Source organism: Vigna umbellata, chromosome 5, assembly GCF_029865625.1.
Source record: "Vigna umbellata cultivar VRB3 chromosome 5, Vumbellata_1.0, whole genome shotgun sequence".
Classification (NCBI taxonomy): domain Eukaryota; kingdom Viridiplantae; phylum Streptophyta; class Magnoliopsida; order Fabales; family Fabaceae; genus Vigna; species Vigna umbellata.
In genome coordinates this window covers 32,717,335-32,740,631 of record NC_142169.1, presented here as the reverse complement: position 1 = coordinate 32,740,631, position 23,297 = coordinate 32,717,335, and the positions used below count along the sequence as shown (strand labels likewise).

The 23,297-nt window shown below is 33.5% G+C and overlaps 3 protein-coding genes, 1 long non-coding RNA gene and 1 pseudogene across 4 annotated transcripts in view; all 5 read left to right on the top strand.

The window, feature by feature from the left end:
* The window catches only part of LOC124838957 (haloacid dehalogenase-like hydrolase family protein), a 28,743-nt gene extending 20,091 nt beyond the window's left edge, over nucleotides 1-8,652 (top strand). The window contains exons 22-28 of the mRNA XM_088116649.1: nucleotides 16-137; nucleotides 383-490; nucleotides 1,334-1,426; nucleotides 4,979-5,015; nucleotides 7,378-7,625; nucleotides 7,727-7,876; nucleotides 8,138-8,652. Coding sequence (XP_087972775.1) covers nucleotides 16-137; nucleotides 383-490; nucleotides 1,334-1,426; nucleotides 4,979-5,015; nucleotides 7,378-7,625; nucleotides 7,727-7,876; nucleotides 8,138-8,302 — 923 coding nt within the window. The 3' untranslated portion in view covers nucleotides 8,303-8,652. The remainder of the gene's footprint in view (nucleotides 1-15; nucleotides 138-382; nucleotides 491-1,333; nucleotides 1,427-4,978; nucleotides 5,016-7,377; nucleotides 7,626-7,726; nucleotides 7,877-8,137) is intronic.
* A 3,735-nt stretch (nucleotides 8,653-12,387) lies between these two features.
* LOC124838946 (transcription factor bHLH149 pseudogene) lies at nucleotides 12,388-13,222 on the top strand (annotated as a pseudogene).
* A 3,297-nt stretch (nucleotides 13,223-16,519) lies between these two features.
* On the top strand, nucleotides 16,520-17,295 carry LOC124838972 (uncharacterized). The gene is made up of 2 exons (XR_007028886.2): nucleotides 16,520-16,946; nucleotides 17,025-17,295. It is a non-coding gene; the product is annotated as an uncharacterized LOC124838972 (long non-coding RNA).
* A 2,630-nt stretch (nucleotides 17,296-19,925) lies between these two features.
* Nucleotides 19,926-20,463, top strand: LOC148198156 (importin subunit alpha-like). The gene is made up of 2 exons (XM_088115723.1): nucleotides 19,926-20,245; nucleotides 20,323-20,463. The coding sequence occupies exons 1-2, from the start codon at nucleotides 19,940-19,942 to the stop codon at nucleotides 20,461-20,463; spliced, it is 447 nt and encodes a 148-aa protein (XP_087971849.1). The 5' UTR covers nucleotides 19,926-19,939.
* A 429-nt stretch (nucleotides 20,464-20,892) lies between these two features.
* On the top strand, nucleotides 20,893-22,972 carry LOC124838967 (importin subunit alpha-1b-like). The gene is made up of 7 exons (XM_088115722.1): nucleotides 20,893-20,901; nucleotides 20,943-21,128; nucleotides 21,387-21,550; nucleotides 21,654-21,732; nucleotides 22,041-22,169; nucleotides 22,341-22,468; nucleotides 22,551-22,972. The coding sequence occupies exons 1-7, from the start codon at nucleotides 20,893-20,895 to the stop codon at nucleotides 22,828-22,830; spliced, it is 975 nt and encodes a 324-aa protein (XP_087971848.1). The 3' UTR covers nucleotides 22,831-22,972.
* The last annotated feature ends 325 nt before the right edge of the window (nucleotides 22,973-23,297 follow it).

Below are 23,297 nucleotides of genomic sequence, written 5' to 3'. Positions count from 1 at the left end.
ATTTTGCATGATAAGATCTAAGCAAGATCTACATCGCTGATAGTGAGAGTAGTTCAATTCGAGTTGTGGATCTGAAAACAGGAGGATCACAGTTGTTAGCTGGTGGTGACCCAATGTTTGCTGACAATTTGTTTAAGGTAGCTTTGATATAATTTCTGATACAAGTTACATAGATTTCGTGCTTCATTTTAGCCCATTAAGTTTCTTTATAAGGAAAAAAAATGCAGTAGATTAGCTTGGTGTTTAGTGATACAAATATTCAATCTTCGAACTCAGTGCTACACATCTTTACTTACTGATATATCATACATTTATGACCTTTCTCTTTAAAATTCATCTTCTTGTATCCTAAACCTCGCTCTATATCTTTAAACCTCTTCAGTTTGGTGATCAAGATGGAATAGGCTCGGATGTACTTCTTCAACATCCATTGGGGGTTATGTGTGCAAATGATGGTGAAATTTATATCGCAGATAGCTACAATCACAAGGTAGACAACTCAGACCCAGTTACTTTTGAATTGTCATGGCTCTGGCAGGCTATATATCTTATAGAGAACACTGACTCAGTTATATAGCTAACTAACATATCCCAGAACCAAAGACTCCTCGCTATGAAAAAGTATGGGATAGGGTTGTATGTAGATTACCCTTGCATATGCAAAAAGGTTATTTCTAGATTTGAATCCTCAACCAACTGAGTAATATACGCACACCAAGAAAAAAATGAATTTTTAGAATAATTTACATGTTCCTTTTGTCTTTACATGCATTTTCCAATTTTTGTCATTGCTGAAGTTCCCAACAATTCTCTCCTCATTCTTGCTGTATTGTCTTCTATAATGACAAGGATTGACTGGTCATCCTGCTGGTTTCTATTAAGAATCAATATTTGGTGTCAGACAGGTTTAAACATTAATAAGATACAGTTGAAAATAAAAGTCATTTATTATTCTCAATCATAAAAAATACATTCTCATATCCTCTATTTGTAATAATCTAATTATCCTAAAAAGGGAAATAGGGAAACTAGGAAATCTAGGAAAATAAAATAAAATAAAAAATTATGTATCCATTTTCTCTAATTAGGAAGATTCTAAAGATATTATCCCAAATTACAACAAATACTTTAACCTTTTTTATGTGAAATCTTGCGAGGGTAGCTTATTATTTTTTTACATATGTAGTTACGTCTCATACATGATTTAATGTTAAACATAGTCAGATACTTAGATTATGTCATCAAAGATATCTTTTGGAGCTTTGGAATCATACATGAAACACCTCACTTAGACACAATTTCTTTCCCTTTGTTATGTGTTTTAAATTATCAGATCAAGAAGCTAGATCCAACTAGTAAAAGAGTTAGCACCATTGCAGGAACTGGAAAAGCTGGTTTCAAAGATGGAACGGCTGTAAAAGCTCAGGTTGGTAAAATGTTTTATGCTATTTTCCTTAATCATCTCCTAGTTGGCGTACAAATTCCAGTTTATATTCTTGTTATAAAATGGTGAATCATCCATTGAAGACATACCGCTTTGATTCCTTTTTCTCTTTTATTTCAATACATAATTTTTTATTTTATTTTATTTTCCTAGATTTTCTAGTTTTCCTATTTCCCTTTTTAGGAGAATTAGATTATTATAAATAGAGAATATGATAATGTATTTTTTATGATTGAGAATAATAAATCAATCTCATTTTCAACCGTGGATACTATGAGTATTGGATACATGTATCAAATACTGCGATTTGTCTCATCTTTATAAATATAGGATATGATTAATTGAGATACATTTAAAGATATATACATATATATAGTTCACAAAATAAAATAAATATTATTATAACTTTTTTAAAAATCATATTAAAATTGAAAATTCTTATTAAATATTATCTAAATGGTGAGTTGCAATTGTTTCTATCTACATTTCTTGTCACAGTGCTTTTTTTTTAATTATGCAGTACTCAAATATCAAATCCTGCAAATGATTTTATGGAATAAATCATAAAAATGATATATTTTATGTATGTTGGAATAATATAAAAATAAAAATAATGATAGTTAAATATAAGACTGAAAAGAAAAAAAGGACTATAAGAAAAATTGCCACTGTTATATATATTAGTTGAATGTTCTATCTAAGGCTTAGTTTAGGAAAAACGGGTAGAGTGGGATCCTGGGACGTGTTGCCTTATTCAGCATGGGTAATAAAGTCTTCTCAGATCAAGGCTTATCAAGGTTTAAACCAAAGGACAATGCAAATTAAAAAACAGGATTATTAGCTCTACACGAATAAGCAACAGTGTTAACTTCTGAGCACTTTTTTTTCATTTTTAATTGCTGACACTTTAGAGATAAACGTATCCGTGTCAGATACGTCCTAGACAGGGATATGCAGCCATATGATGAACCGTACATCACAGCTTAAATCTATTAAAAGGTTACTTGGTATATTCTCCCCCAAACTCAATAGAGTTGGGTATGATGAGGTGTATTTGGAAAAATCCAAATTCCACATTCTATATAAGTGGGGATAATTCTTACCTTGCAAGCCTGTCCTGTGGAACTGGGATAGATCAAAACTGTTAGAATATTTATCTATTTATCATTATTATATTATGTCTAGGGTTATCCTATTTATCATGATTATATTGTGTCTAGAATTATCCTATTTATCATGATTATATTGTGTCTAGGTTACCCTATTTATCATGATTATATTGTGTCTAGGTTACCCTATTTATCATGATTATATTGTGTTTAAGGTTACCCTAATTATCATGTACTCTTGTATCAATTTATTTTTATTAATAGAAGATTATGAGAGGGATCAATCAAGCCTTCAAGAATTATTTTACAATTTCAATCTCAAGTTGGTATCAGAGGTTGTCTGAGTCTCTTCCTACTCTACGGCATTAAAAATTTCATCTTTTCTAAAATACTTCAATGAGCAATCCCACTGTCGTCTGCCACCATCCGTTGCCTCGGTATAGTTCGGCGACCAGTGGATCTTGATCGCCTCCTTGAGTGACGGCCAATCTTGCCGGTGTCGAGGGCTAGTTCTCATCCAAGTGCCGTCACGTGCGCCACATCTATCCGACGTCTGCCGCCACTGTCACGTTTTCTTCGACAAAGTTAGGGGTTTTGTCGCCTCAAGGAGCGTGACTCATCCTTGGTAGTCGCTGCCTCATTCTCTTCCACATGCACTATCACAAACGACTTTTTTCCTATCAGCTTCCGGCGCATGTTTGTCACAAGTCACCTTCCCAATGTTAGAATCATACTGCGTCGTTGTCGTTCGTCTCGCTGGACCAAAAGAAAAAAATATTCTTTGTTTCAGCATTGTTCCTTAGCCTCTTTCATAATGTGTGTTTAATTTTGCATATTGTAGTGATGTTTCTGATGGCTTGTGTTTATTTATTTACAAGTCTCTAAGGAGAGTCAGTGCTATTAGTTGATTAACACCAACGAATTTCAACACCAAAGTCATAGGTTGAAGGTTCCTCATGGCATAAGGGGAATTTATTTCTATCCAGATTCAGAATCTTAGTCAAACAATTTCACCAGTCCCTTGTCAGATCTGTTTTTAGATCCTTTGATGAATAAAGGAGCCCATTATGATCTTCCACCTTCACGATTTGTTATCGGCGCATCGTCATTTTAGTCGTTTGTCGTGAGGAGGAGTATGTTTCCAGCCACTGCATGTCCCATCAGTCAGTGATGGCAGTCCCTATAGTTTTTTCGCTTCTAGCCACTACAGGCCCATCAGTCAGTGATGGCAATTTAGTCCATGTAGGCTCCATCAGTCAATGATGGCAATTTAGTCCTTTGAGGGCCCATCAGTCAGTAATGACAATTTAGTCCCTGCAGTGAGGGGGAGTATGTTTCCCGCCACTAGTCAGAGGCCCCAACTAGTCAGAGATGACAGTCCTTGCTTTCAGCCACTACATGCCCCAATTAGTCAAAGATGGCACTTCCTGCAGTTTTGTCGCTTTGAGCCACTGAGGCCCCAACTAGTTAGAGATAGCAGTCCCTGCATTTTTGTCGCTTTTAGCCATGCAGGCCCCATCCTTACTTTATGGCAATCCAGTCTCTGCAGTTTGTCGTTGTCTACCACTCATCATTCACTTTTGATGGAAATCAACTTTGTCAAAGTCATCCTACTTGAAGGTTCATGGTGCTAGATGAAGTTTCGTGGTTGTCCAATATTATTCTCCATAAGCTTATGAGAGTCTCTTGCTGGTTTGTGAGTCCAATTTGGTTTATAGACATTCTTTCTTGATGATATGAAGCATATGTGCATCTTGTTCGAATCCAAAGTTACCACGTCTATTGTCTCGACATTTTAGACAAGTTGATTTTGTTGGATTGAGTTTATTTATTCCAAACTTGGCACATACAATCTGTATGCTCTAGGTTGGGGGGAGTGTTAGAATATTTATGTATTTATCATTATTATCTTATGTCTAGGGTTACTCTATTTATCATGATTATATTGTGTCTAGAATTATCCTATTTATCATGATTATATTGTGTCTAGGTTATCCTATTTATCATGATTATATTGTGTTTAAGGTTATCCTAATTATCATGTACTCTTGTATCAATTTATTTTTATAGATAGAAGATTATGAGAGGGATCAATCAAGCCCTCAAGAATTATTTTACAATTTCAATCTCAAGTAAAAACCAAATTTTGAGTTTCTTCCGAGATTTTTTATTTTCCTTTTTCTATTCTAGAAATGGGAAAAAGTGGAGAAATTTATGCTATTTGACATTGTTAATCTGACCTAGTCTTTTTTCCAGTTCTTTTATTCTGTAGATCTATTATTTAATAGAAAATTTTCACTTATTTGAATGCTTCTTTTTTCTCAGTCATCCTTCTCACAAAGTCTATTTGCAGATAAAACGAGATGTATCTGTGTTCTGAATATAAGGCAGATGTGTGTGTAATATTTTGTCATTTTTCTCGCAGCTCTCTGAACCGGCAGGAATTGTTGAAGGGAACAACGGTATGCTCTGTTTACTTCCTTCTACTTCATTGATTTTAGGGCTTTCACATATTACTCTGAATGAGTCTATAAGATGGAATGTACTTCATTGATTTTAGGGCTTTCACATATTACTCTAATTTGTTTGACCAAAATGTTGACAAGATTTATAAATTTTTTAGTTCTCCAACCGCCCAAAATGTCTTGAACGTTTTGAAAGAAATGTGCATATACCTGTCAGTAACAACTGTCACAAACTCTAGTTAAGCAGTTAGATTTGTTGTAACTACGTATCCTGTTTGAATACTGGCTGTCATTGTTTCAAATCAATGAATATCTCTTTTCAGTTTCTCAAAATTTAGTTTATCTCTCTCTCAATCCAGCCAGAGCTTGAAGGTCCTGCTATGGCTCCTAATCCTTTTCCTCTTTCCTCTGCATCCATTCTCTTCTCGCATACTATTTCAATAATAATTGATGACAAAAACTTCTTATTATGGCTCCAACAAGTAGAGCTTATTGTCAAAGCAAGTTGTCTTCTGCATTTTCTTGTTTTTTCAAAAATTCCTGTGGTTTATCTGTGAAAGTGATAAGGTGAAGGAAATATCAATCTTACATACAATGCTTGGAAGCAAAAAGATCAAATGATCCTTTCTTGGCTCCAATAGTTCCTTTCAAGCTTGTTAATTTCGCATTGAGTTGCGATCCACAACACTAGAAACCAAAACCATTTCAGGATTTCTACTACAAATCAAGGCTCTAGCCGATTTGTTGGCCTCTCTTGGTATCTTATTACGCCTCACAAACACATTTATGTGATTCTTGAAGGTCTATCATAGGATTACTGCTCACTTATCGTGATTGAGAACCAATTTGAACTGTTCCCCATTGAAGTTGTAGCACTCATCCCCACACATGAGATGCAAGTTGAGAAATTTTGCGAGAAAGTTCTTTTGGACTCTGCTAATGTCAAACTCTCTAAAATGATGCCCGTTAGTTCATCTTTGCAACAACAATCTAGTTCATCCTCTTTGCAACTTCAGGTTAAGCAAAATTTTGGAGATGAACCTTCGAATCAAGGTTTTTGAGGTTTTACTTAGGATCATGACAACGGCAATGGTTGTGGTCGTGGTGGTTGGTACTCTAACATACAGTGCCAATTATGGTTGAGGTGTGGTCATATTGCTACATGTCGTTGTCCTTATTACGATCAGCCCTATTGGTTGCAAGTCAGTATGTCTAAGACACCAGGGCTCTGAGAATGTTAATGTTCCTCAAGCATTTACTCCTTATTCCTTTGTTGCATAGTGTGAAAATGTATCGCACTTTGCCCCTCCATGGAATCGCATCTCTTGCCCCACCATGCCCTCAATTTCAACGCCAAGTGCCATGGTAACTAACAATAGTATCGCACGCAACAGTGGGTGGTGTCCATACTCCAGACCTTATTTTCTTATAACTGATGACTCAAAATATTCAATAGCTTGGTTCGTTTGAAGATCGTGAGCAAATTTTTTCTCAGCCTTAGCTTCCTCTGAGCAATTTTGCTCTTCCTCAACCATGCCCTTCAAGTAATTTTTCACTCTGCTAGATGCTGTGTTTTGCTCTCACATCATGTCCTTTGAGCAGATTTGTTTGTTTGAAGTTGTCACCCTTTGAGCATTTTCTGCTCTTTGGAATCCACTGCGCTCCTGAGCATTGTTTCCTTTTTAGCAGTTGTGTAGCCTTTGAGCATTTTTCACTCTTCGGCAACCGCTACGCTTTCCAAGCATATTTCGCTCTTCAGCAACCAACTGATTAATATGCTTACAAAATCTCTCAAGGTATCTCTTTAACTCGTATAATACATGTGCTCTAGCTGAAGTCGAAATTTTAAAGATATAATATGAAATTTATTACATAAAATAGGAAAATATCTTGACAAATATTTCTGTACTAATTATTGATTATGTTCGTTATCAGTATATTTCTTCTTTATTATAAATAAACTATTTCATTTTTGTTCTGTATGTTTTATCAATAAATCTGATCGCATTCATTCTCCCTCATCTCAATGTGTTTAACATGCACCTAGAGCTAGCGCACTGTTGGACCATTTTGTATAATTTAGCATTTAAATATTTATATACATGAACTACAGTGGTGTTATAACATTTGTGGGTTGGTCTTTTAGAATCCTGTGCGCCTTATCCTAACAAGTGGACATAACTGTCATCACATTATGTATGATTATGGAATTCGTACACTACCTTTTTGTAGTACAAGTACATATCTTGTTCTTTTCTCCTGTTTGTTGATCGCTCGATTCAATTACTTTGTCTAAAATGAATTAACTTTAAATCAACCTTAATCTTAGAAAAATAAATTGTCTGTATTTTGTTTTCAGGGAGATTATTTATAGCTGACACAAACAACAGCTTGATTCGATATCTAGATTTAAACGCTGATGAAACTGAACTCCGTACCTTGGAGCTTAAAGGAATTCAGCCTCCTAAACCAAAATCAAGATCTTTTAAACGTCTTAGACGACGAGCATCAGCCGACACAGTGCCAATTCCGATTGATGCCATTTCATCAAATGAGGGAAACTTGTCTATTAAAATATCATTACCAAGCGAGTATCATTTCTCAAAGGTCCTCACCCTCCTTTATTTCAAACACACTTCTAATTCAATTCTTTGCATACAAGCGAGATTATATATTTCGCTGACTATTGTCCTAATTTTACATTGCAGGAAGCCCGCAGTAAATTCAGCGTGGATATTGAACCTGAAGATGCTGTGAATATTGAACCCCTCGATGGATTCCTTAGTCCAGAAGGATCTGCAACTCTTCACTTTAAGAGATCCTCTAACTCTGCTTCAGTGGGAAGAATTAATTGCAAGGTATGCCTCATTATAGAACTCAGAAGTATGTTGGACTCTGAAATACTATGGTTTTCTTCACGCCTTCAAATTCTAGTTTCACATCCCTGAAATTCTAGTTTAATGGCATCAAGCGATAAAATTGACTGACTTTTAACTCAATTTTGTTTAGCTGTTATGTATTCAACTGCAATAATTATAAATCCACCTCACATAGCCGTGGTGGTGTTGGACAAACTGATTGAGCATAAACGTAAAAGGGATTACATTCTCTCTTTACAGGTTTACTATTGCAAGGAAGATGAAGTTTGTTTGTACCAGTCTTTGCTGTTTGAGGTCCCCTTCCCAGACGGTGCTTCTAGCCCTGCCAAAGCAGACGTTACTCTCGCACATTTTGTGAAACCCAAAACTTCAACCAGCAACTTACTGGAGACAGTTGTCCGGTGAGTCGGTGACACCATAAAAAGACAATTGTATTCAAATGCTTGAGTGTCATGATCTTTCTTCCGATACAACAGATCATAAGTTCATAACTAACAAAGTTCAAGGTAAGTTGCGTACCTTTCTCGCTTCTCTGAAGATGTCGTCATCAATAATCATTGTGTAATCTATGTTAAATAATTTATCTTATTAGTTATATTCATTGTTATAATGGTTGTTTTGTGGATAAGCAAAGATGGATTGTCTACGAAGTCGACACTCGTGCATCATCCATGTTATGATAATTGGAGGCCAATAATTGAGCATACTAACATTATTGTAAAAAAACATATCTATGCTGAACGTTTAAAACTTTACGTGTGTTTCCGAAAATTGATACGATAGATTAAAAAAAAAATGAATGATGCATTTATGAAATAATCATCGTTGTTATAAATTGATTTTTATTCAATATTAAATTTTTATTTATTTAAATAATAATATTATTATTATGAATATTATTATCGTGATTATAATTAATAATTATTCATTATATATATATATATATATATATATATTATTTCGTGATTTTTTATAATTATTTTTATGTTACATAACAATAGATTATATTATCTACAGTGTAAATATAATTATGTTATATAATTAATCATCTTAATTTCTTGGAAAATCATAATTTTTCCACATGCTCATAAAGATGGCTTGTTTAGAAACATTTTCCAGGGATATTGATACAGTAACCTCTTAAGCCAATTTACAATTGCAATGTTTTAATTTTTAAAAAAAAAACATTATGATACTGTCTTTTCACTTTGACTCATTATCAAGATTTCTTTTATTAAAAAATTATCTTTCACTAATTTTCAGGTGCCGTAATATTAAAATAAAACTTTCCTAACGTACAAAAATTTCTTTCAAATGCCCCGTTATTAAAATATAATTTTCCTATGCAAAATTTCTTTTTCTTCGTTAGGTATTCTTAGAGAAGTAGGTGTCATAAATGGCAAATAGCTTTTGGCGACATTATCAAGGTCAACCCTTCACAATAGTGATTTTTAGATATATTTTCGATGAACTTTGATTAGTGAAGTGTCATATTACCAAAATGATTATGTATTAACATTTGTACTTTGAATTAAGTGCATTATATTTAGTTCGGTCAAATTCGACCTTAAAGTAATTTGTGATTGAAATTTTTTTCTAAAAGAATTTTATGATAAAACTTAATATAATTTTGCACGAAATAATTATATTACAAAAGTTGTTTTTTTGTCTCACTCTAACTAGTTGGTAAACATTTTTTTAAAAATGTGTTTCTTTTAACAAAAAGTTCATAGTTAATCTGTTAATTTTTGTTAGTGAGACATTTAAACTCAACTTATATTTTCCTCTCTTCCATTGTTACCACCAAACAAACTATATTTCTTTCAAAAGTACTTTGTTCGACTAGAAGTTTGCAAATGCTTGACTTGGTGTTCTAAAGACAACATTATTATTAAAAAATGATTTTTAAGCTTAATTCAATCCATAAAATCGGTTTGTATATGTGAAGATTGCTTCTCACTTATATATTATAATTTGACGTTATCTCTAATCAATGTAGGACTTTCAACAATTAAACACGAATTTTTCTGTTTGAATCAATGAAAACGAAGGAAAAGGAAATGGAAGAAATAAAAGAAAAGATTTACTTTTTACTAATTGTTAAAAAATAAATAAAATAATTGGATATATGGGACCATTTTACACGTACCCAATCTAACAAGGCTAAAGTGGTGAGAGGATTCCTTTTATTTTCTGTATAGTTATTTTAAAAGTTATATACAATTTAAATAATTTTACGTTGAGGAAAATAATAGAGTAAAAGGTTAATTTTTTAGTAGATTTAATATTCTGAAAAAATATATAATTTATTTATTGATTTTTATTTTCTCTTTGCTATATAAGTTACCAGTATTATTGAAGGAAATTTATCTACATATCTGTTTGGTACTTTTACCTATCTAACTTGTGAACATCCTTCACTTTTTGTTTTATTTTTATTATTTTTATCTTCTTTCCATTTTCCTCTAACATTTATGAAAGGAAATGTGATCCAAATCAGTGCTGCTTTGTAAAGTGGAAAGAGAGAGATAATTAATATTTTTACGTTCAGTTAAACAAATTTAGAAAGTTACGAGACTCTTGTAAGTTTTCTATTTATATATATTTATCTTTTTTATTTTTTATCTTCTATTATATTAATTAAATTGTACCACTTCCGAAATATTTTCTTCTATTTTTACTTTTTAACTATTTTTTAAATTTATTTCTTTTTTTGTTTATAACTGTTTTGTTTTCTTAAAAACTTAGTGCTTTTACTTAGGAGTCAGCCAAAACCATGTCAATCTTAGAAAAAATCATTTTCATTTTTTGGTTTTTATTTGGTGAGGAATCAAATCCAGGCTTAAGACATTTATACAGTACCATCCCCAGAAACGAAGATTAAGACAATTAAAAGTAATTGCATGATTTTTTATTTTTCTTTTTACTTTACATTTATACACGTGAGCTCCTCACTTTTACCGTGTACGTATGTAGCCCTGTAACGTGAATGCAACGTTTGATTTTGCAGCAGAAGGGGTTTTGGTCTGGTTCAGTCATTCTCACAATTTTCTTATTATTATGATGATGAAACCATACTCTGCTTATTTCATAGCTAAAGGCAAAAATCATTGTACGAGACCACGTTTCGTGTAGAGATTAGACAGTAAAGCATGTCTCTTTCAAGGAGGCAAACTTGTCTTCCATGTCATTTTGATAGATTCGTTTCAGATTTCCCATTTCGGACTCACATTTATTCATCTCTCTTACTGCTGCTAAATGATAACTCACCCTAATCTTCTCAAACTTTTCTCAGCAATAATATCTGCAAACCAATAACATTTGCAAAACACAATGTTTAATTTGAGTAAAAGAGTGGCATGCGTTCCTTTATGTGTGTGCATCCCCTCCTCTAATCATTGTCAACTCTGACTCCTCCGATGTTCCATTGCCATGTCAAAAAATACCTTCAAAAGCCACTTCTTTAGCTGTCTTTACCCCCAAAACATTTATCAATTTCCAAGCGTGAACATCAAATCCAATCCTTGCAGGTAAAGGTAAGAAACACATCCAATTTTACATTACAATAATACTCTCCACCATAACTTTTCTCACATGCCACCGATTTCGTTCAACCCTCGCCCAAAAGAAAGGGTAAAACTATCCAAAACAAAGCATCATCATTTCCTCTGACCATCAATGTTGGCAGTTGGTTAAGAGATGGCAACGACCCACCCCTGTTTCATTCAAATAATTTAGCTACTCCTTTCCCTTTTCTCCTAAGGGTAACTAGTAAAACCTTTCACAGAAAATTCACCTCTTCAAAAATCTTCAGCTGGAGATTGGATATAAGCTTTGAAAATGAATTAAGGCTTATATTTTTATTAATTAAGATAGTGAGCACCTCCTTCCGGCGACTATTGGAAATTAATGTTTGTCCAACTAAAATGGGAAGTTAAAGAGAAAGAGAGGGTAAAACCTAATATCATATTTTAATTTGACAATTTGTCTGCTATTTGTTAAGCAAGCCTAAATTGTGGCCCATTAAAACCTAATTTATAGAGCCAAGTTGTCTAGTCAAATATACCTAAATTTTCCTTATCCAACATGCCATGTCACGTCACTATCTTCCTCCATTTGTTATCGGAAAACTTTCAACTACAGTCTTGTTATTCATCTTGCTTTTCTAGTCAAACTTTCAAATCTTTACCTACTCGCTCCATTTTGTCCTTCTCCAACCCATAATTTTATACCATACAAGTCAAATTAGTGTTATTTTCTTAAAAAAAAGGCAAATGAATCATCACTTTGTCAAAAAATTATACATATCAAAGTGTAAAATAAGAATACACGTAAAAAAAAAACTTAAAAAGTGCATTGCAAATTACAAAACCGAAAAAAAAGTATGCTCAACACGGAAATACAGCAGGGGTAAAAATGGAAATTAGAAATTATACTCTGAACGCAACCAAAATTTAGAGAAAGAAAAAGAAATGAAAAGTAAAGAGAAGGACGCGTGGATCCTCGTGAATTCTCTTTTATTCTCTCTCTCATGCACCCACCTTAATATCATAATCTTCTTCTCTCATTCTTCTCGTTCAAATATGAATTCCAATTCTTGCAATTTCTGATCAGTCAATCATCGCTTCCACCTTCTCTATTTTCAAAAACAATTCCAATCATATCCCTCTTCTCTCCATCATTCTCTTCTCATGGCGTCTTTCCACCCCAACCTCCATTCTGTTACGTCATCGCAACAATCCAATCACAAGAAGCGCCGCAAACACCACGCTTCCCTCGCTTCCGCTCCCTCTCCATGGACTTCCCAAACCGAACACCGCATCTACGCCACTAACCTCCTCCACGCGCTCCGCCGTAACAGCCCTGCCGCTGCCAGCGATGTCCGCGCAGCCGCCGACCGTGCCCTCGCCGCCACGGCCAAAGGCCGAACTCGCTGGAGCCGCGCGATTCTCACAAATCCGTTTGGCCGGTGGAAGGGGAGGCACCACATGAAGGCCAGGAAGTCCCGCGCTGGACTGATGAAGAAGAGGACGCCGGAGATTCGGAGAACGGCCCCGCCGCTGCAGAAGAAAGCGCGCTCCCTCGGACGGTTAATCCCCGGTTGCCGGAAGGTGTCGTTCCCGAAGCTTCTAGAAGAAGCCGGTGATTATATCTCTGCCTTGGAGATGCAAGTGCGAGCCATGACGGCTCTCGCCGACCTTCTCGCCGGCGGTCCGTCGTCCCCCGCTCCTCTCCGTTTGAGTTGACTTACTTTGTTTTTTAGCGTTCCTATTTTTGTTTATTATATATGTTTATATATCGTTTTTATTGGTTTTCAGCTTTAAATTCCTCTTCTCCATTTTTTTATCCTCATTTTTTTATTATTTCAGTTGAGGAAGTTATAATCGAGAATAATAAGACATGTCTTATACTGTTATATAGTATTAGTACTATGATATGGTATATCTTTTGAAGGCTGGGATATAGTATAAACAGGTTCACAATTATTGACGAGAAACAAGTTAAGACCTGCAGACTTGTCTGTTGTAGCAGAGGAAATGGAGGGGCACCCTAGCTAAAACCAGTTTTCACTTGATTTACTCCCTCATACACATATTCAAAGTAATTTAGTAAAAATCTCTTGCTACAGACATAGATAATAATGTGGACACATTTGTAGTGTTTGGTTGTGAAACCAAAAAGGAACGTAGGGTGGCCTGAGATTCATGTCATGTGATTGGGATGTCCCACACAGAGAGACGTGAGATGAGTGATGATGAGATTGGGTTGCATAGCATTGCATGCGAGTGAGTAGTATGTGAAAATGGGTTTCACGTGGCTTTTGAAGAATTAGAATGGTCATTGGCCTTTTGTATTTGCATCCACATTGTTCTCCTTGGAACAGACAAATATGGGTCAGATCCTAGACAATGTTCTCTTTCTCTCTCTGTCTATCTCTCTCTGCCTAAACACCTTTTTCCTTATTGAGTCCTGACACGCGTGCAACCTTGACAATACATCTCTCATTTTTCCCACAGTGACATCCCATGCCATGTGGCTAACCCACCACCCTTTCCTCCATTTTTCAACTTTCAATTCTCAAAATTCCACACCTTCTTTCCACATAATTACTACATTCTTTGTCCTTTCCCTTAACCATCACATTCCACATGCACCCATGTGCTTCCATTTAACCCTTTTCTTCACAGAATCAGGAGATGGGGCACACACTCGCCACAAACTCTGTCCCCTATCTTTTTCTTCTCAACAATTACTCTCATTTCTTCATTCCACCAAGACTTCTACACATATATGGTTAACAGCTTAAGGTATAAGGAAAATATTAAAAGACTTTCTTTACATAACAACAAAGAAAATTATACTTTTAAAAGCCCACCTCATAACTATTTTATTAATATAATAATATATTAATATTTTAGGTTATGTAATAATAGTTTATTTTACGAGTGTTGATGTGAAACCCCAAATTGTCTTTAAATTATTCACTGACAACACCTTAAACTTTATGGACCCATCTTAAGGGGAAAAAATATACCAAGGACAATATTGATTCTATTTGCCTTAGATATTCCATAAACTATACTTCATTTTGACCTCATACCATGACTAGGGATATGGAATTCGTGTCAGTGTGTTGCCTATAAAATTATGTACATGTTTGTTTGATGGCCTTTCAAAATTGGGATTAATTAAAGTCCTTGATATGGTAAATGAGACCACTAGTTTGTCTGTTGTTGGAGCATTTTCCTTGACGTCATCATGGGTGTCATCAGCTGTTTCAAACTCTGGATTTGTGTTTTATATAGCTTAAATTTGGTGCACATGGGACCTAAAACATCATAATTAGTTGGGTGTTCAGCCTTGCCATCTTTCTTGTCTAACTAAAGATGATTTAGATAATTTAAAATAAAACTTCACTTTTTTATATCTTCAAGTTGAATCCACTTATTATTAAACTCATCGGAATCTTTATTAATGAGTCACAATTCATTCATATAAAAGAAAAATAATAATTACCTTCAAATTAAATCAATTTTTTATTAAAATCTTAAGTCATTTTTTTTATATGTTATTTAACTCGTTAAAGTTTATCTGATATAAATCTTAATTCATATTTGAACTCCAAATATTTTCTTCTAGAGTGTACTTATCTCCTGTATTAACATTCTTTCTGTCGAGAAAAATATTCTTTTTACTCAACTATTTTAACGCTAACCCTTGATTGAACCATTAAAAACTATAACGAGACATTTTTTAAATCTTATGATACGGAATTTTTTTTTATATAAAAATATCTATAAATCTAGGATTCGTGATTATTCATATATAACTTATCTGAGCAATAAAGAAGACGAATTAGTGAGTGAAATACCACTTGTTGTACAATTGAGGTGAGGAATTTTTTTTTTGAAAAGATCACTGTTAAATTGGAGTTTTTCCATTGAATCTACAATTGTTGGGTCTGTTTATCAGTTTGACCATTTAGAAAGATAATTTTTGTATTATTAAATTTGTGGTAAATGTGATTTGGTCTGCTATGACAGTCATGCTTACTAATTTCTGGGCACCAGGCTCATTCCTCGATTTGTTTACTAGGATTTAAATTTCTGAAAAAATTTTACTTGAATAAAATCTAGGTTTCAATTATGAGAAATACAAAGCGAATATTAATTTACACAAAGATAAACTGAAAGATATGGAGATAAAATATAGGATTATTTATGGAAAACTATAACTATGAGAATAAAGTTGTGGGTAAATTGAAAAAACAGAATAGATGAAATGGGAAAAAAAGAAGAAAGAAAGAGAGAATAAAAGAAGGTTGTCTTAGGAATAAATTAATGGAAAATAAAGAAATGATTAGTGGGCCAGAAGTGTGAATTACTACACGTGGCCTCTTTAAAAGGATAGAAAAAACGACAAATGGGAAGGCCCAGTCATGTGGAAGAAGTGATAGAGATTCTTCTCTTTTTCCCTTTATTTTCTCACAAAATTTAGTATCAAAATTATAAAAAAAGTGGAATCAAGCTTCATTTATTTTGTGCTGGACAATGTCTTCTTTCTCATCTTTCCAGAATTGCCCAAAATCTGCATAACTACTCTCTTTAATCACACTCTACAATATAATATGCTTATAAGACAAGTCACAGTCTCTTCTTTAACGTATTCCATCTTTTCTCTTTTTATTTTATCAATTTTATTTTAATTTTTTCAATTTAAAATCTTTTTCCTAAAGAAAGTTCGTAGTCCTTATTTATACCTAGGTTATTATCTTAATTTAATGATTTATTATATTACTTTTTATATTTATATTAAATTATGTATTTATTTCTGTTTAAATACAATAAAATCTTTCTATATTCATATAATATAAACATAATATAGGCATTTATTATTTCAAACAATCTTGAACAATACAACTTATTTTCCGTAATTAAAATCCTACCCCTGTACTGTCAATTAATTAGTAAATAAAATATTAAATTAAATAGGTTTTTAATCCACAAATTTATTTTTAAGTTTCTTTTAAAACTAAGTTATATTTTGATCATTTTTCTTAAAATAATCTTAATTTTTCGTACTCTCAAAACTATCGAACTGATAAAAAGAAGCCGGGTGTGACACGTCAATTTCTTTTGCTGACGGTGAGTGAATCTACTTCTCTCCCTCCGTCTCCTTCCTTGGTGGCTGCCCTCACGTCAAGGGCTCCGCCGCCATTCTGAACATCCCCCCACCTGGCGAACTCCCTCCCACGCCCGGCCTCCTTGACGGCGCACGACGTCCAGGCGGCGACGACGAAGGCAGCAGCGGTGAAGGCGGCGCACATGGAGCCATCCTTCTCGTCCTTGGTGTCGGCAATGGACCTTTTATCCTTTCTGCGGTCATTACTTTCTCTTGACCGCAGAAATTAATTTTATGGTATGACGTAATTGCAGATTTTGGCTCCACTTCCCATCGGATTTGTTGTGTTCTTGGTCCACTTGGCCACCATTCTCATCACAGGAACTGGAATTAACCCTGTTAGGAGTCTTGGAGCAGCCAATATCAAGTACGTTCCTTTCTTGCATAATTTTTCAAGATTTCAACTTTTGTTCTGATATTAATTTTTCATTCTGTGGTTTTACAGTGGATTTTCTGGGTTGGACCTATCATTGGAGCTGCTCTTGCTGCTTTATATCACCAGATAGTTATCCGAGCCATTCCTTTCAAGGCAAGAGCTTAGGCTCTTCATTCTTCCTTGTGCTTGCTTCATTTAATTGTTGTTTATGTGTCTGCTGTCTGCTTAATTTCCAATTTCTTCATGTGAATCTTTTTGTGTTAATTAATCCTTTATGGATGTAAATTATGACATGGTATTTCTCACACTCTGAAAGCCACCTCTTTTATCTATTCTTTTATTTTAATGGATTGCTCCTTTTATTATCATACTCTCTCAATAGAATATATAAATTATTAAGGTATCTGCATAATGTCTGTTGAAAATGCAGATCGGCGTCGGGAATGTGCCTAGCCACGTCGTGAGCTCTCGTTCTTTATTGTTAAAGAGAACTAAAGAAGAGTGGAAGAAGACGTAGGGAGAGAAGCAGATTCACTCAGTGTTAGTAAAAAAAGGACGTGGGAGACCACCTTTAGTCACCTTAGCTTTTCTTTAACTCCGAGAGATATTAAAAACATAGCTTTTCTTTAACTCCGAGAGATATTAAAAACACTTGATAATTTAAAAATTAAAAACATATTTAATTTTAAAATATTTAGTAACGAAACAATATTTCAGACTCAAATATAAACAAAAACAGCTAATTTACTTGCTAAATAAAATAAAACTAACTGATGTGTAATTTTAACTTCCATATTTTGTAAAATTCTCCATTTCGATTTGTAGTTTGTTTTTCAGCAATTTTAGTGATTTGAGCTTTATTATGTAATTCTTTTCCGTACTTTTTTTTACATAGCTTTAATCCCTTAATGCTTATTCATCATTAATTAAGTCCAATCTGAATTTTAAAAATATACCAAATCACTTTCAAATTGTATTAATAACAAGTCCTATAATTGTTGCTTTTTAACTATAAAAACCTCACACCCGGCAAGCCTTTTCTCCTCAATTTCATTGTCTCGTATTTATAGTTTAAAAAAAACTACGGTTGATTACAAAATTTAAAGGCGAGTAGAGTAGGGTGGTAATCCATTTATCTCTTTCCGTCTTTAGCCAACAAAAATATTACGAAAATTTTTAAAAAGTACAAATTTTAAAACCATAGTTACGATAATACGAAAATAACAAGAAACTAAAATTGCAATCAAACCTTACTATTATTTAATTTTACTACTCTCATTTCAAAAATAAATTTTTTTCTCGTGTTATCCTTTACTAAAGCTTGATATTGAGAAAACAAAAAGAATAATAAATACTAGTTCAATAAATCATATCAGATAACAGATAACATTAAATAGGATAAAGTTATTATATAAACTATACTTAAATTTATCATTATGACATTTCATAAACTTATATTTGATTCTGATGAAAGTACTCACTTTGAAGTATAGAAAAAGATTTACAAAAGAAATAAAAGTCTTTTAATGTTTATATTACTTATGTAACATATAAACATAATGTGATATATTTAAAATATCATGTTTGCAATTACTTTGTCTATAAGTTGAGATATATATTTTTCAAGACATACTTTAAACGAAAAACTAAATATTAATGGATCGTTTTATAGGAACGACATGTTTAACAACTAACAAATTTTATTACAATAAATTTGTAAAGTTAAGTTTACTTTCATAATTATATTTTATAAATTCATTTTATTTTTTATCGGTGAGATTCATAAAATATTAATAAGTAGATTTTAAGTTGATATCGATCTTATAAAATTGATAAAGTAAAATTTATACTTAATTATATACTATAAATATTTCTTATTATTTTCATTGAACACGAAATCCCTAATATACCTTACGTAGAGATATGTACTTTATCTAACATAAGAAAAAACATTAATAAACGATACTTTAAAGATATTACAGGTGTATTTGCCGTTTGTTCTGAATTACTTAAAGAAAAGTATCGTTGTTTGATTTGGCAAAATGATAGAAAAGATGGATTCAAGTTAATATTTTTTCTAATTTAATGTACTTTATGAAATTTTTATGGGTTCTTGAACTAAACCTATTTTGAAAGCTCATTGTGCAAAGTGGCTACGGCTTTATCTTTTAAAATGATTTCTGAAAATGGAGATTTTTTTTTTAGGGAAATGAAGAAGAGATTCTAATTTAGGTTCTGAAACCTATGTTCCGGCTCGCTAAAGTTGAGAACATACATAATGGTGGACTCCATATTGCTAGGGACTTCTTCAACAATATGCAAACAAAATATAACATCATAGAAATAATCTTTTATAGTAATCTTGTGCCAAATGCTACCTACACCTCTGGTTCTTGCCTATTCACCTCTCATGTGGATCAACTACTAAAACATATAGAGGAGATCATTTTTAACATTACTTTGTGGTTGACTTGTAAGTGAGTAATAGTACTATGTAGTTATTGAAATTTATCACAAATTATCAATTGAAACTTCAATTTTAAAAAGTGTTTGTTGACTTTGATGGAAAAAAGTTAGAGAGTAATTAAATTCGGTCAATCCCTAAACTCTCTATCAAAGTGCCAAGAAGGTGGAAAATGTTTGAATCATTGGCACCATGAAGCATCACACGAATGATACAATATTTAAATTCCTTTTAATTTTTTATTAGTTGTCATATTTAACAATGATGATTATAATCGACCAAGCTTACATTAGGGTTTTGAAATTTTAAAAAATATTAATTTTCTGTTTATTTTATTTCTTAGGTATTAAATTTATTTATTTTGATCGTCTTTAATTTAAGTAAGGGAAAAAAAAGAGACGTATTAATAGGTAGTTGCGCGCGCTCAAGTTATGGTTTGAATAAATAGAGGCGATTCAGTTTTCAGTTTTCACTTTTCACTTTTATTGTTGTGAAAGAAAGTAGAATTAAGAAGTGGAAAATGTCTCTGCGACCTGGTTCTGGTTCTGCCACCGGTTCTGGTTCTGCCACCGGTTCTGGTTCTGCCACCGGTTCTGGTTCTGCCACCGGTTCTGGTTCTGCCACCAGTTCTGGTTCTGCTAGTGGTTCACATTCTCCTTCTGGTTTTGGTTCTCCTGCAAGAAAGAAAACCTATAAGAATACACCCGAGGCAGAAAAGGGTAAGAAAAAGAGAGAAGAAGAACTCGTCGGCATCAGAAAGGTCAAACGCGAAGAATCTCTTCTCAAGAAACGAAGAGAGACTCATACCACCCAGTCCTTTGACACGGTTCGTTCCTTCACCCACAACTTTCTTTCAATTTCTTGCTCCTTTCATCAACAGCCTTTCAATCTTTTTTTCATTAGTTCTTGGAAGATATTCCTGAAGATGCACTGAAACTATGGTCTGAGAACACTGACGAACAGTTGGCGGCAGCCATGAGCCTGGGAAGTCTGCTAGAACTCGGTGCGATTTCAATTCATATTTCTTGTATCGTACATTCTTAATCTTGATCAAACAATTTTAACATTCTGGGTTTATTTATGTTAATTAAGAGAACCCTCCAATTGAAGAGGTCGTTTCGACGGGTGTTGTCCCTCGCTTTGTGGAGTTCTTGTCAAGGGAAGATACACCTCGGTTGCAGGTACAAATGTAGACATTGGATTTTCCAAATCTTTTTACTTTCTCATTCATTCACCTTTGTTATTATTCTTCTTATTCTGCAGTTAGAGTCTGTCTGTGTTCTAACTAATCTTGCTTCGGGAGCATCTCAATTCACAACAGTTCTAGTAGACCATGGTGTTATTCCCCCTTTGGTGAATCTTCTCAGTTGTACCGATGATAATATCAAAGAACAGGTCATGTCTTTTGATTGACTATTAAACTCTTCAATTTCTCTTGTTAATTTGTGTCCCCGCCCTCCAAAGGAAAAAAAAATGAAGATAGTTTTCTACTTAATCGAGTTTGGTTTCCCTTTCTTGAACAGACCGTAGGGGCTTTAGGGAACATCGCCGGTGATTCCGTAAGCAATAGGGATCTTATTCTTAACCATGGTGCTCTCTTGCCTTTATTATCTCAGCTGCAACCACATTCAAGATTGTCCATGTTGAGGCATGCATCGTGGTGTTTATCTAATCTTCTCCGTGGAAAGCCTTCAGTAGATTTAGAAGAGGTTGGAGACATTTCCTAAGATATTGCTTGAGACTGATCACACATTTAATAATTTGGAAGCAAACTTATTCATGATTTATCTCTGTAAAAGCATGCTTATTCAATGGTTACAAAAGCAAACTGACTGGGCGCCATGTGATCCTGTATAAATATAAACACAGTTGATTTGTATATTCGTTTGCTGTCCTCTCTTCTCCATGTTATGCAGACTTATGTTTTCAGTATTGTGTTATTGAGAAATGGGCTTGATCTTTGTTAGGTACGACCTGCATTACCCGTCCTTCAGCGACTAGTCCACTTCGACGATGATGAAGTTGTACAACATACATGTTGGGCTCTCTGTTACCTTGTGGAAGGCCCAACTAACAGTGTTCAAGCTGTTATTGAACTAGGAGTTTGCCCAAAACTTGTGGAACTTCTGCAGTATGTTACTCAGCTCTTTACAACTTAATTTGATGCATCATGTCAGTACACCATTATTTTTTATCGCTGGACAGTTTGGGATGATTAAGTTTCTTTTTTGAAGTCATCCATCAGGTAAAGTTACTTTACCCGCGCTTCAGGCTCTAGGAAATATTGCTGCCGGTGATGATGTTCAGACACAGGTAGAAAGAACCATGTACAATTTATTTCTGATTCTTCTAAAGCATGTTTGACGTGATTTTTATATTATCTTAATGTATGATCGTGTGTCTAATCTTGTAGTTGAAGAGCGTATGGTATCAAGAAGTCATATTAAGACAATGTCTTTTTTATCCCCTTTACATGTATTACCTTCAACCAAATGTAATACAGGGGACATAAAGTAAAATATATCCACTGTACAATTTAAAATATTAACATTTTAATTAAATTTCTTTTATTTTTTAAATATCAATATATATTAGTAACATATTGTTGTATGCATTTTCAGATTGTACTTGATAGCAGAGTGCTCCCGTCTCTTCACCAACTTCTTATGAAGGAATACAAAAAAAGAATCTTTAGAGAAATTTGTTGGATAATCACAAATATCACTGGCGGGAGTCAATCTCAAATACAGGTAAGGAAATGTTAACTGATAATTTAGTAGTAAAGTCCTAAAACCAGCTCTTTTTCCATTCTTTATTTTGACGTGTGTATTTTGATTAGGAGATAAGATATCACAAATCTTCATGAGAATTTACGGGATAGTGAGACCTTTGAAAAATTGTTGTTATTATTTCTGCTGCAGGCTGTTGTTGATGCCAACGTTGTTCCTCTTCTTGTTGAAATTCTTTATATTGCCGACTTCGAGGTCAAGAAGTCAGCAGCGTGGGCGATTTGCAATGTGTCTGGCGCAGGAACTAAGGAGAATGTTAGGTATGGTTTTTCCTTGATAATTTGATACTCAGGTTTTGGTTTGCATGAAAAACTTGTATCATAATTTGACTATAAATTGTAGGTACCTGGCTGATCAAGGTTGCATTAAGGGACTATGTGAACTCTTGGCTAGTCCAGACCCAAAACTTGTGTTAATGTGTTTGGAGGGGCTGGTAAACTTTTTGAAGGTGGGAAAAGATGACCAGAGTGAAGACAATGTTTATGTTGCCAAGGTAATGGAATGTGACGGAGTATATGAAAAGATTCATAATTTGTTAGCAAGTGGAAACAAGGAGATTACAAACGTAGCTTGGAGGCTTTGTGAAAGAATCTGGAATGAGAATGAGCCAGATTCGGATTAGAGTCCCGAGGATGCTACTCACCAACATTAATTTTCACTTTTTTTTACATGACTTAGTTTTACCTTTTTTTTCTCTCTATACTATACTACACAGAAAGGGAAAACAACTTAAAGAGAAGATACAGTTTATAGAATATACAAAGAAATTGCATTTACCGAACAAAGAAAATTAATTTCTTGAGTTGGCTGTCTATTGCTTTTTCTTGAATGATAAATCTTTTTGTTTCATTTAGAAAGTGAGGATAGACAAATTTCTTTAGCATAATCATCATATTAATTGGATTGATGTAATCAAATAAAAAAAACTAAATTAATGAAATAATATAACAAATTATTAAAATACCTTTAGTTAAAATTTAATAAAAATGAGAAAAAAATGGAAATATGATTAATTATGAAATAAAAAATATTTAAAACTGAATTCAATTTATTTGAGTAATTAATTGCAAGTATTGTATAATTTTTTAC

Coding starts and splice junctions, on each gene's coding strand:
- LOC148198156 (XM_088115723.1), top strand. CDS start 19,940: ATGTCTCTGCGACCTGGTTCTGGTTCTGCCACCGGTTCTGGTTCTGCC. Junction 20,246..20,322: donor CCACCCAGTCCTTTGACACG/GTTCGTTCCTTC, acceptor TTTTTTCATTAG/TTCTTGGAAGATATTCCTGA.
- LOC124838967 (XM_088115722.1), top strand. Junction 21,551..21,653: donor AAACTTGTGGAACTTCTGCA/GTATGTTACTCA, acceptor TCTTTTTTGAAG/TCATCCATCAGGTAAAGTTA. Junction 21,733..22,040: donor GTGATGATGTTCAGACACAG/GTAGAAAGAACC, acceptor ATGCATTTTCAG/ATTGTACTTGATAGCAGAGT.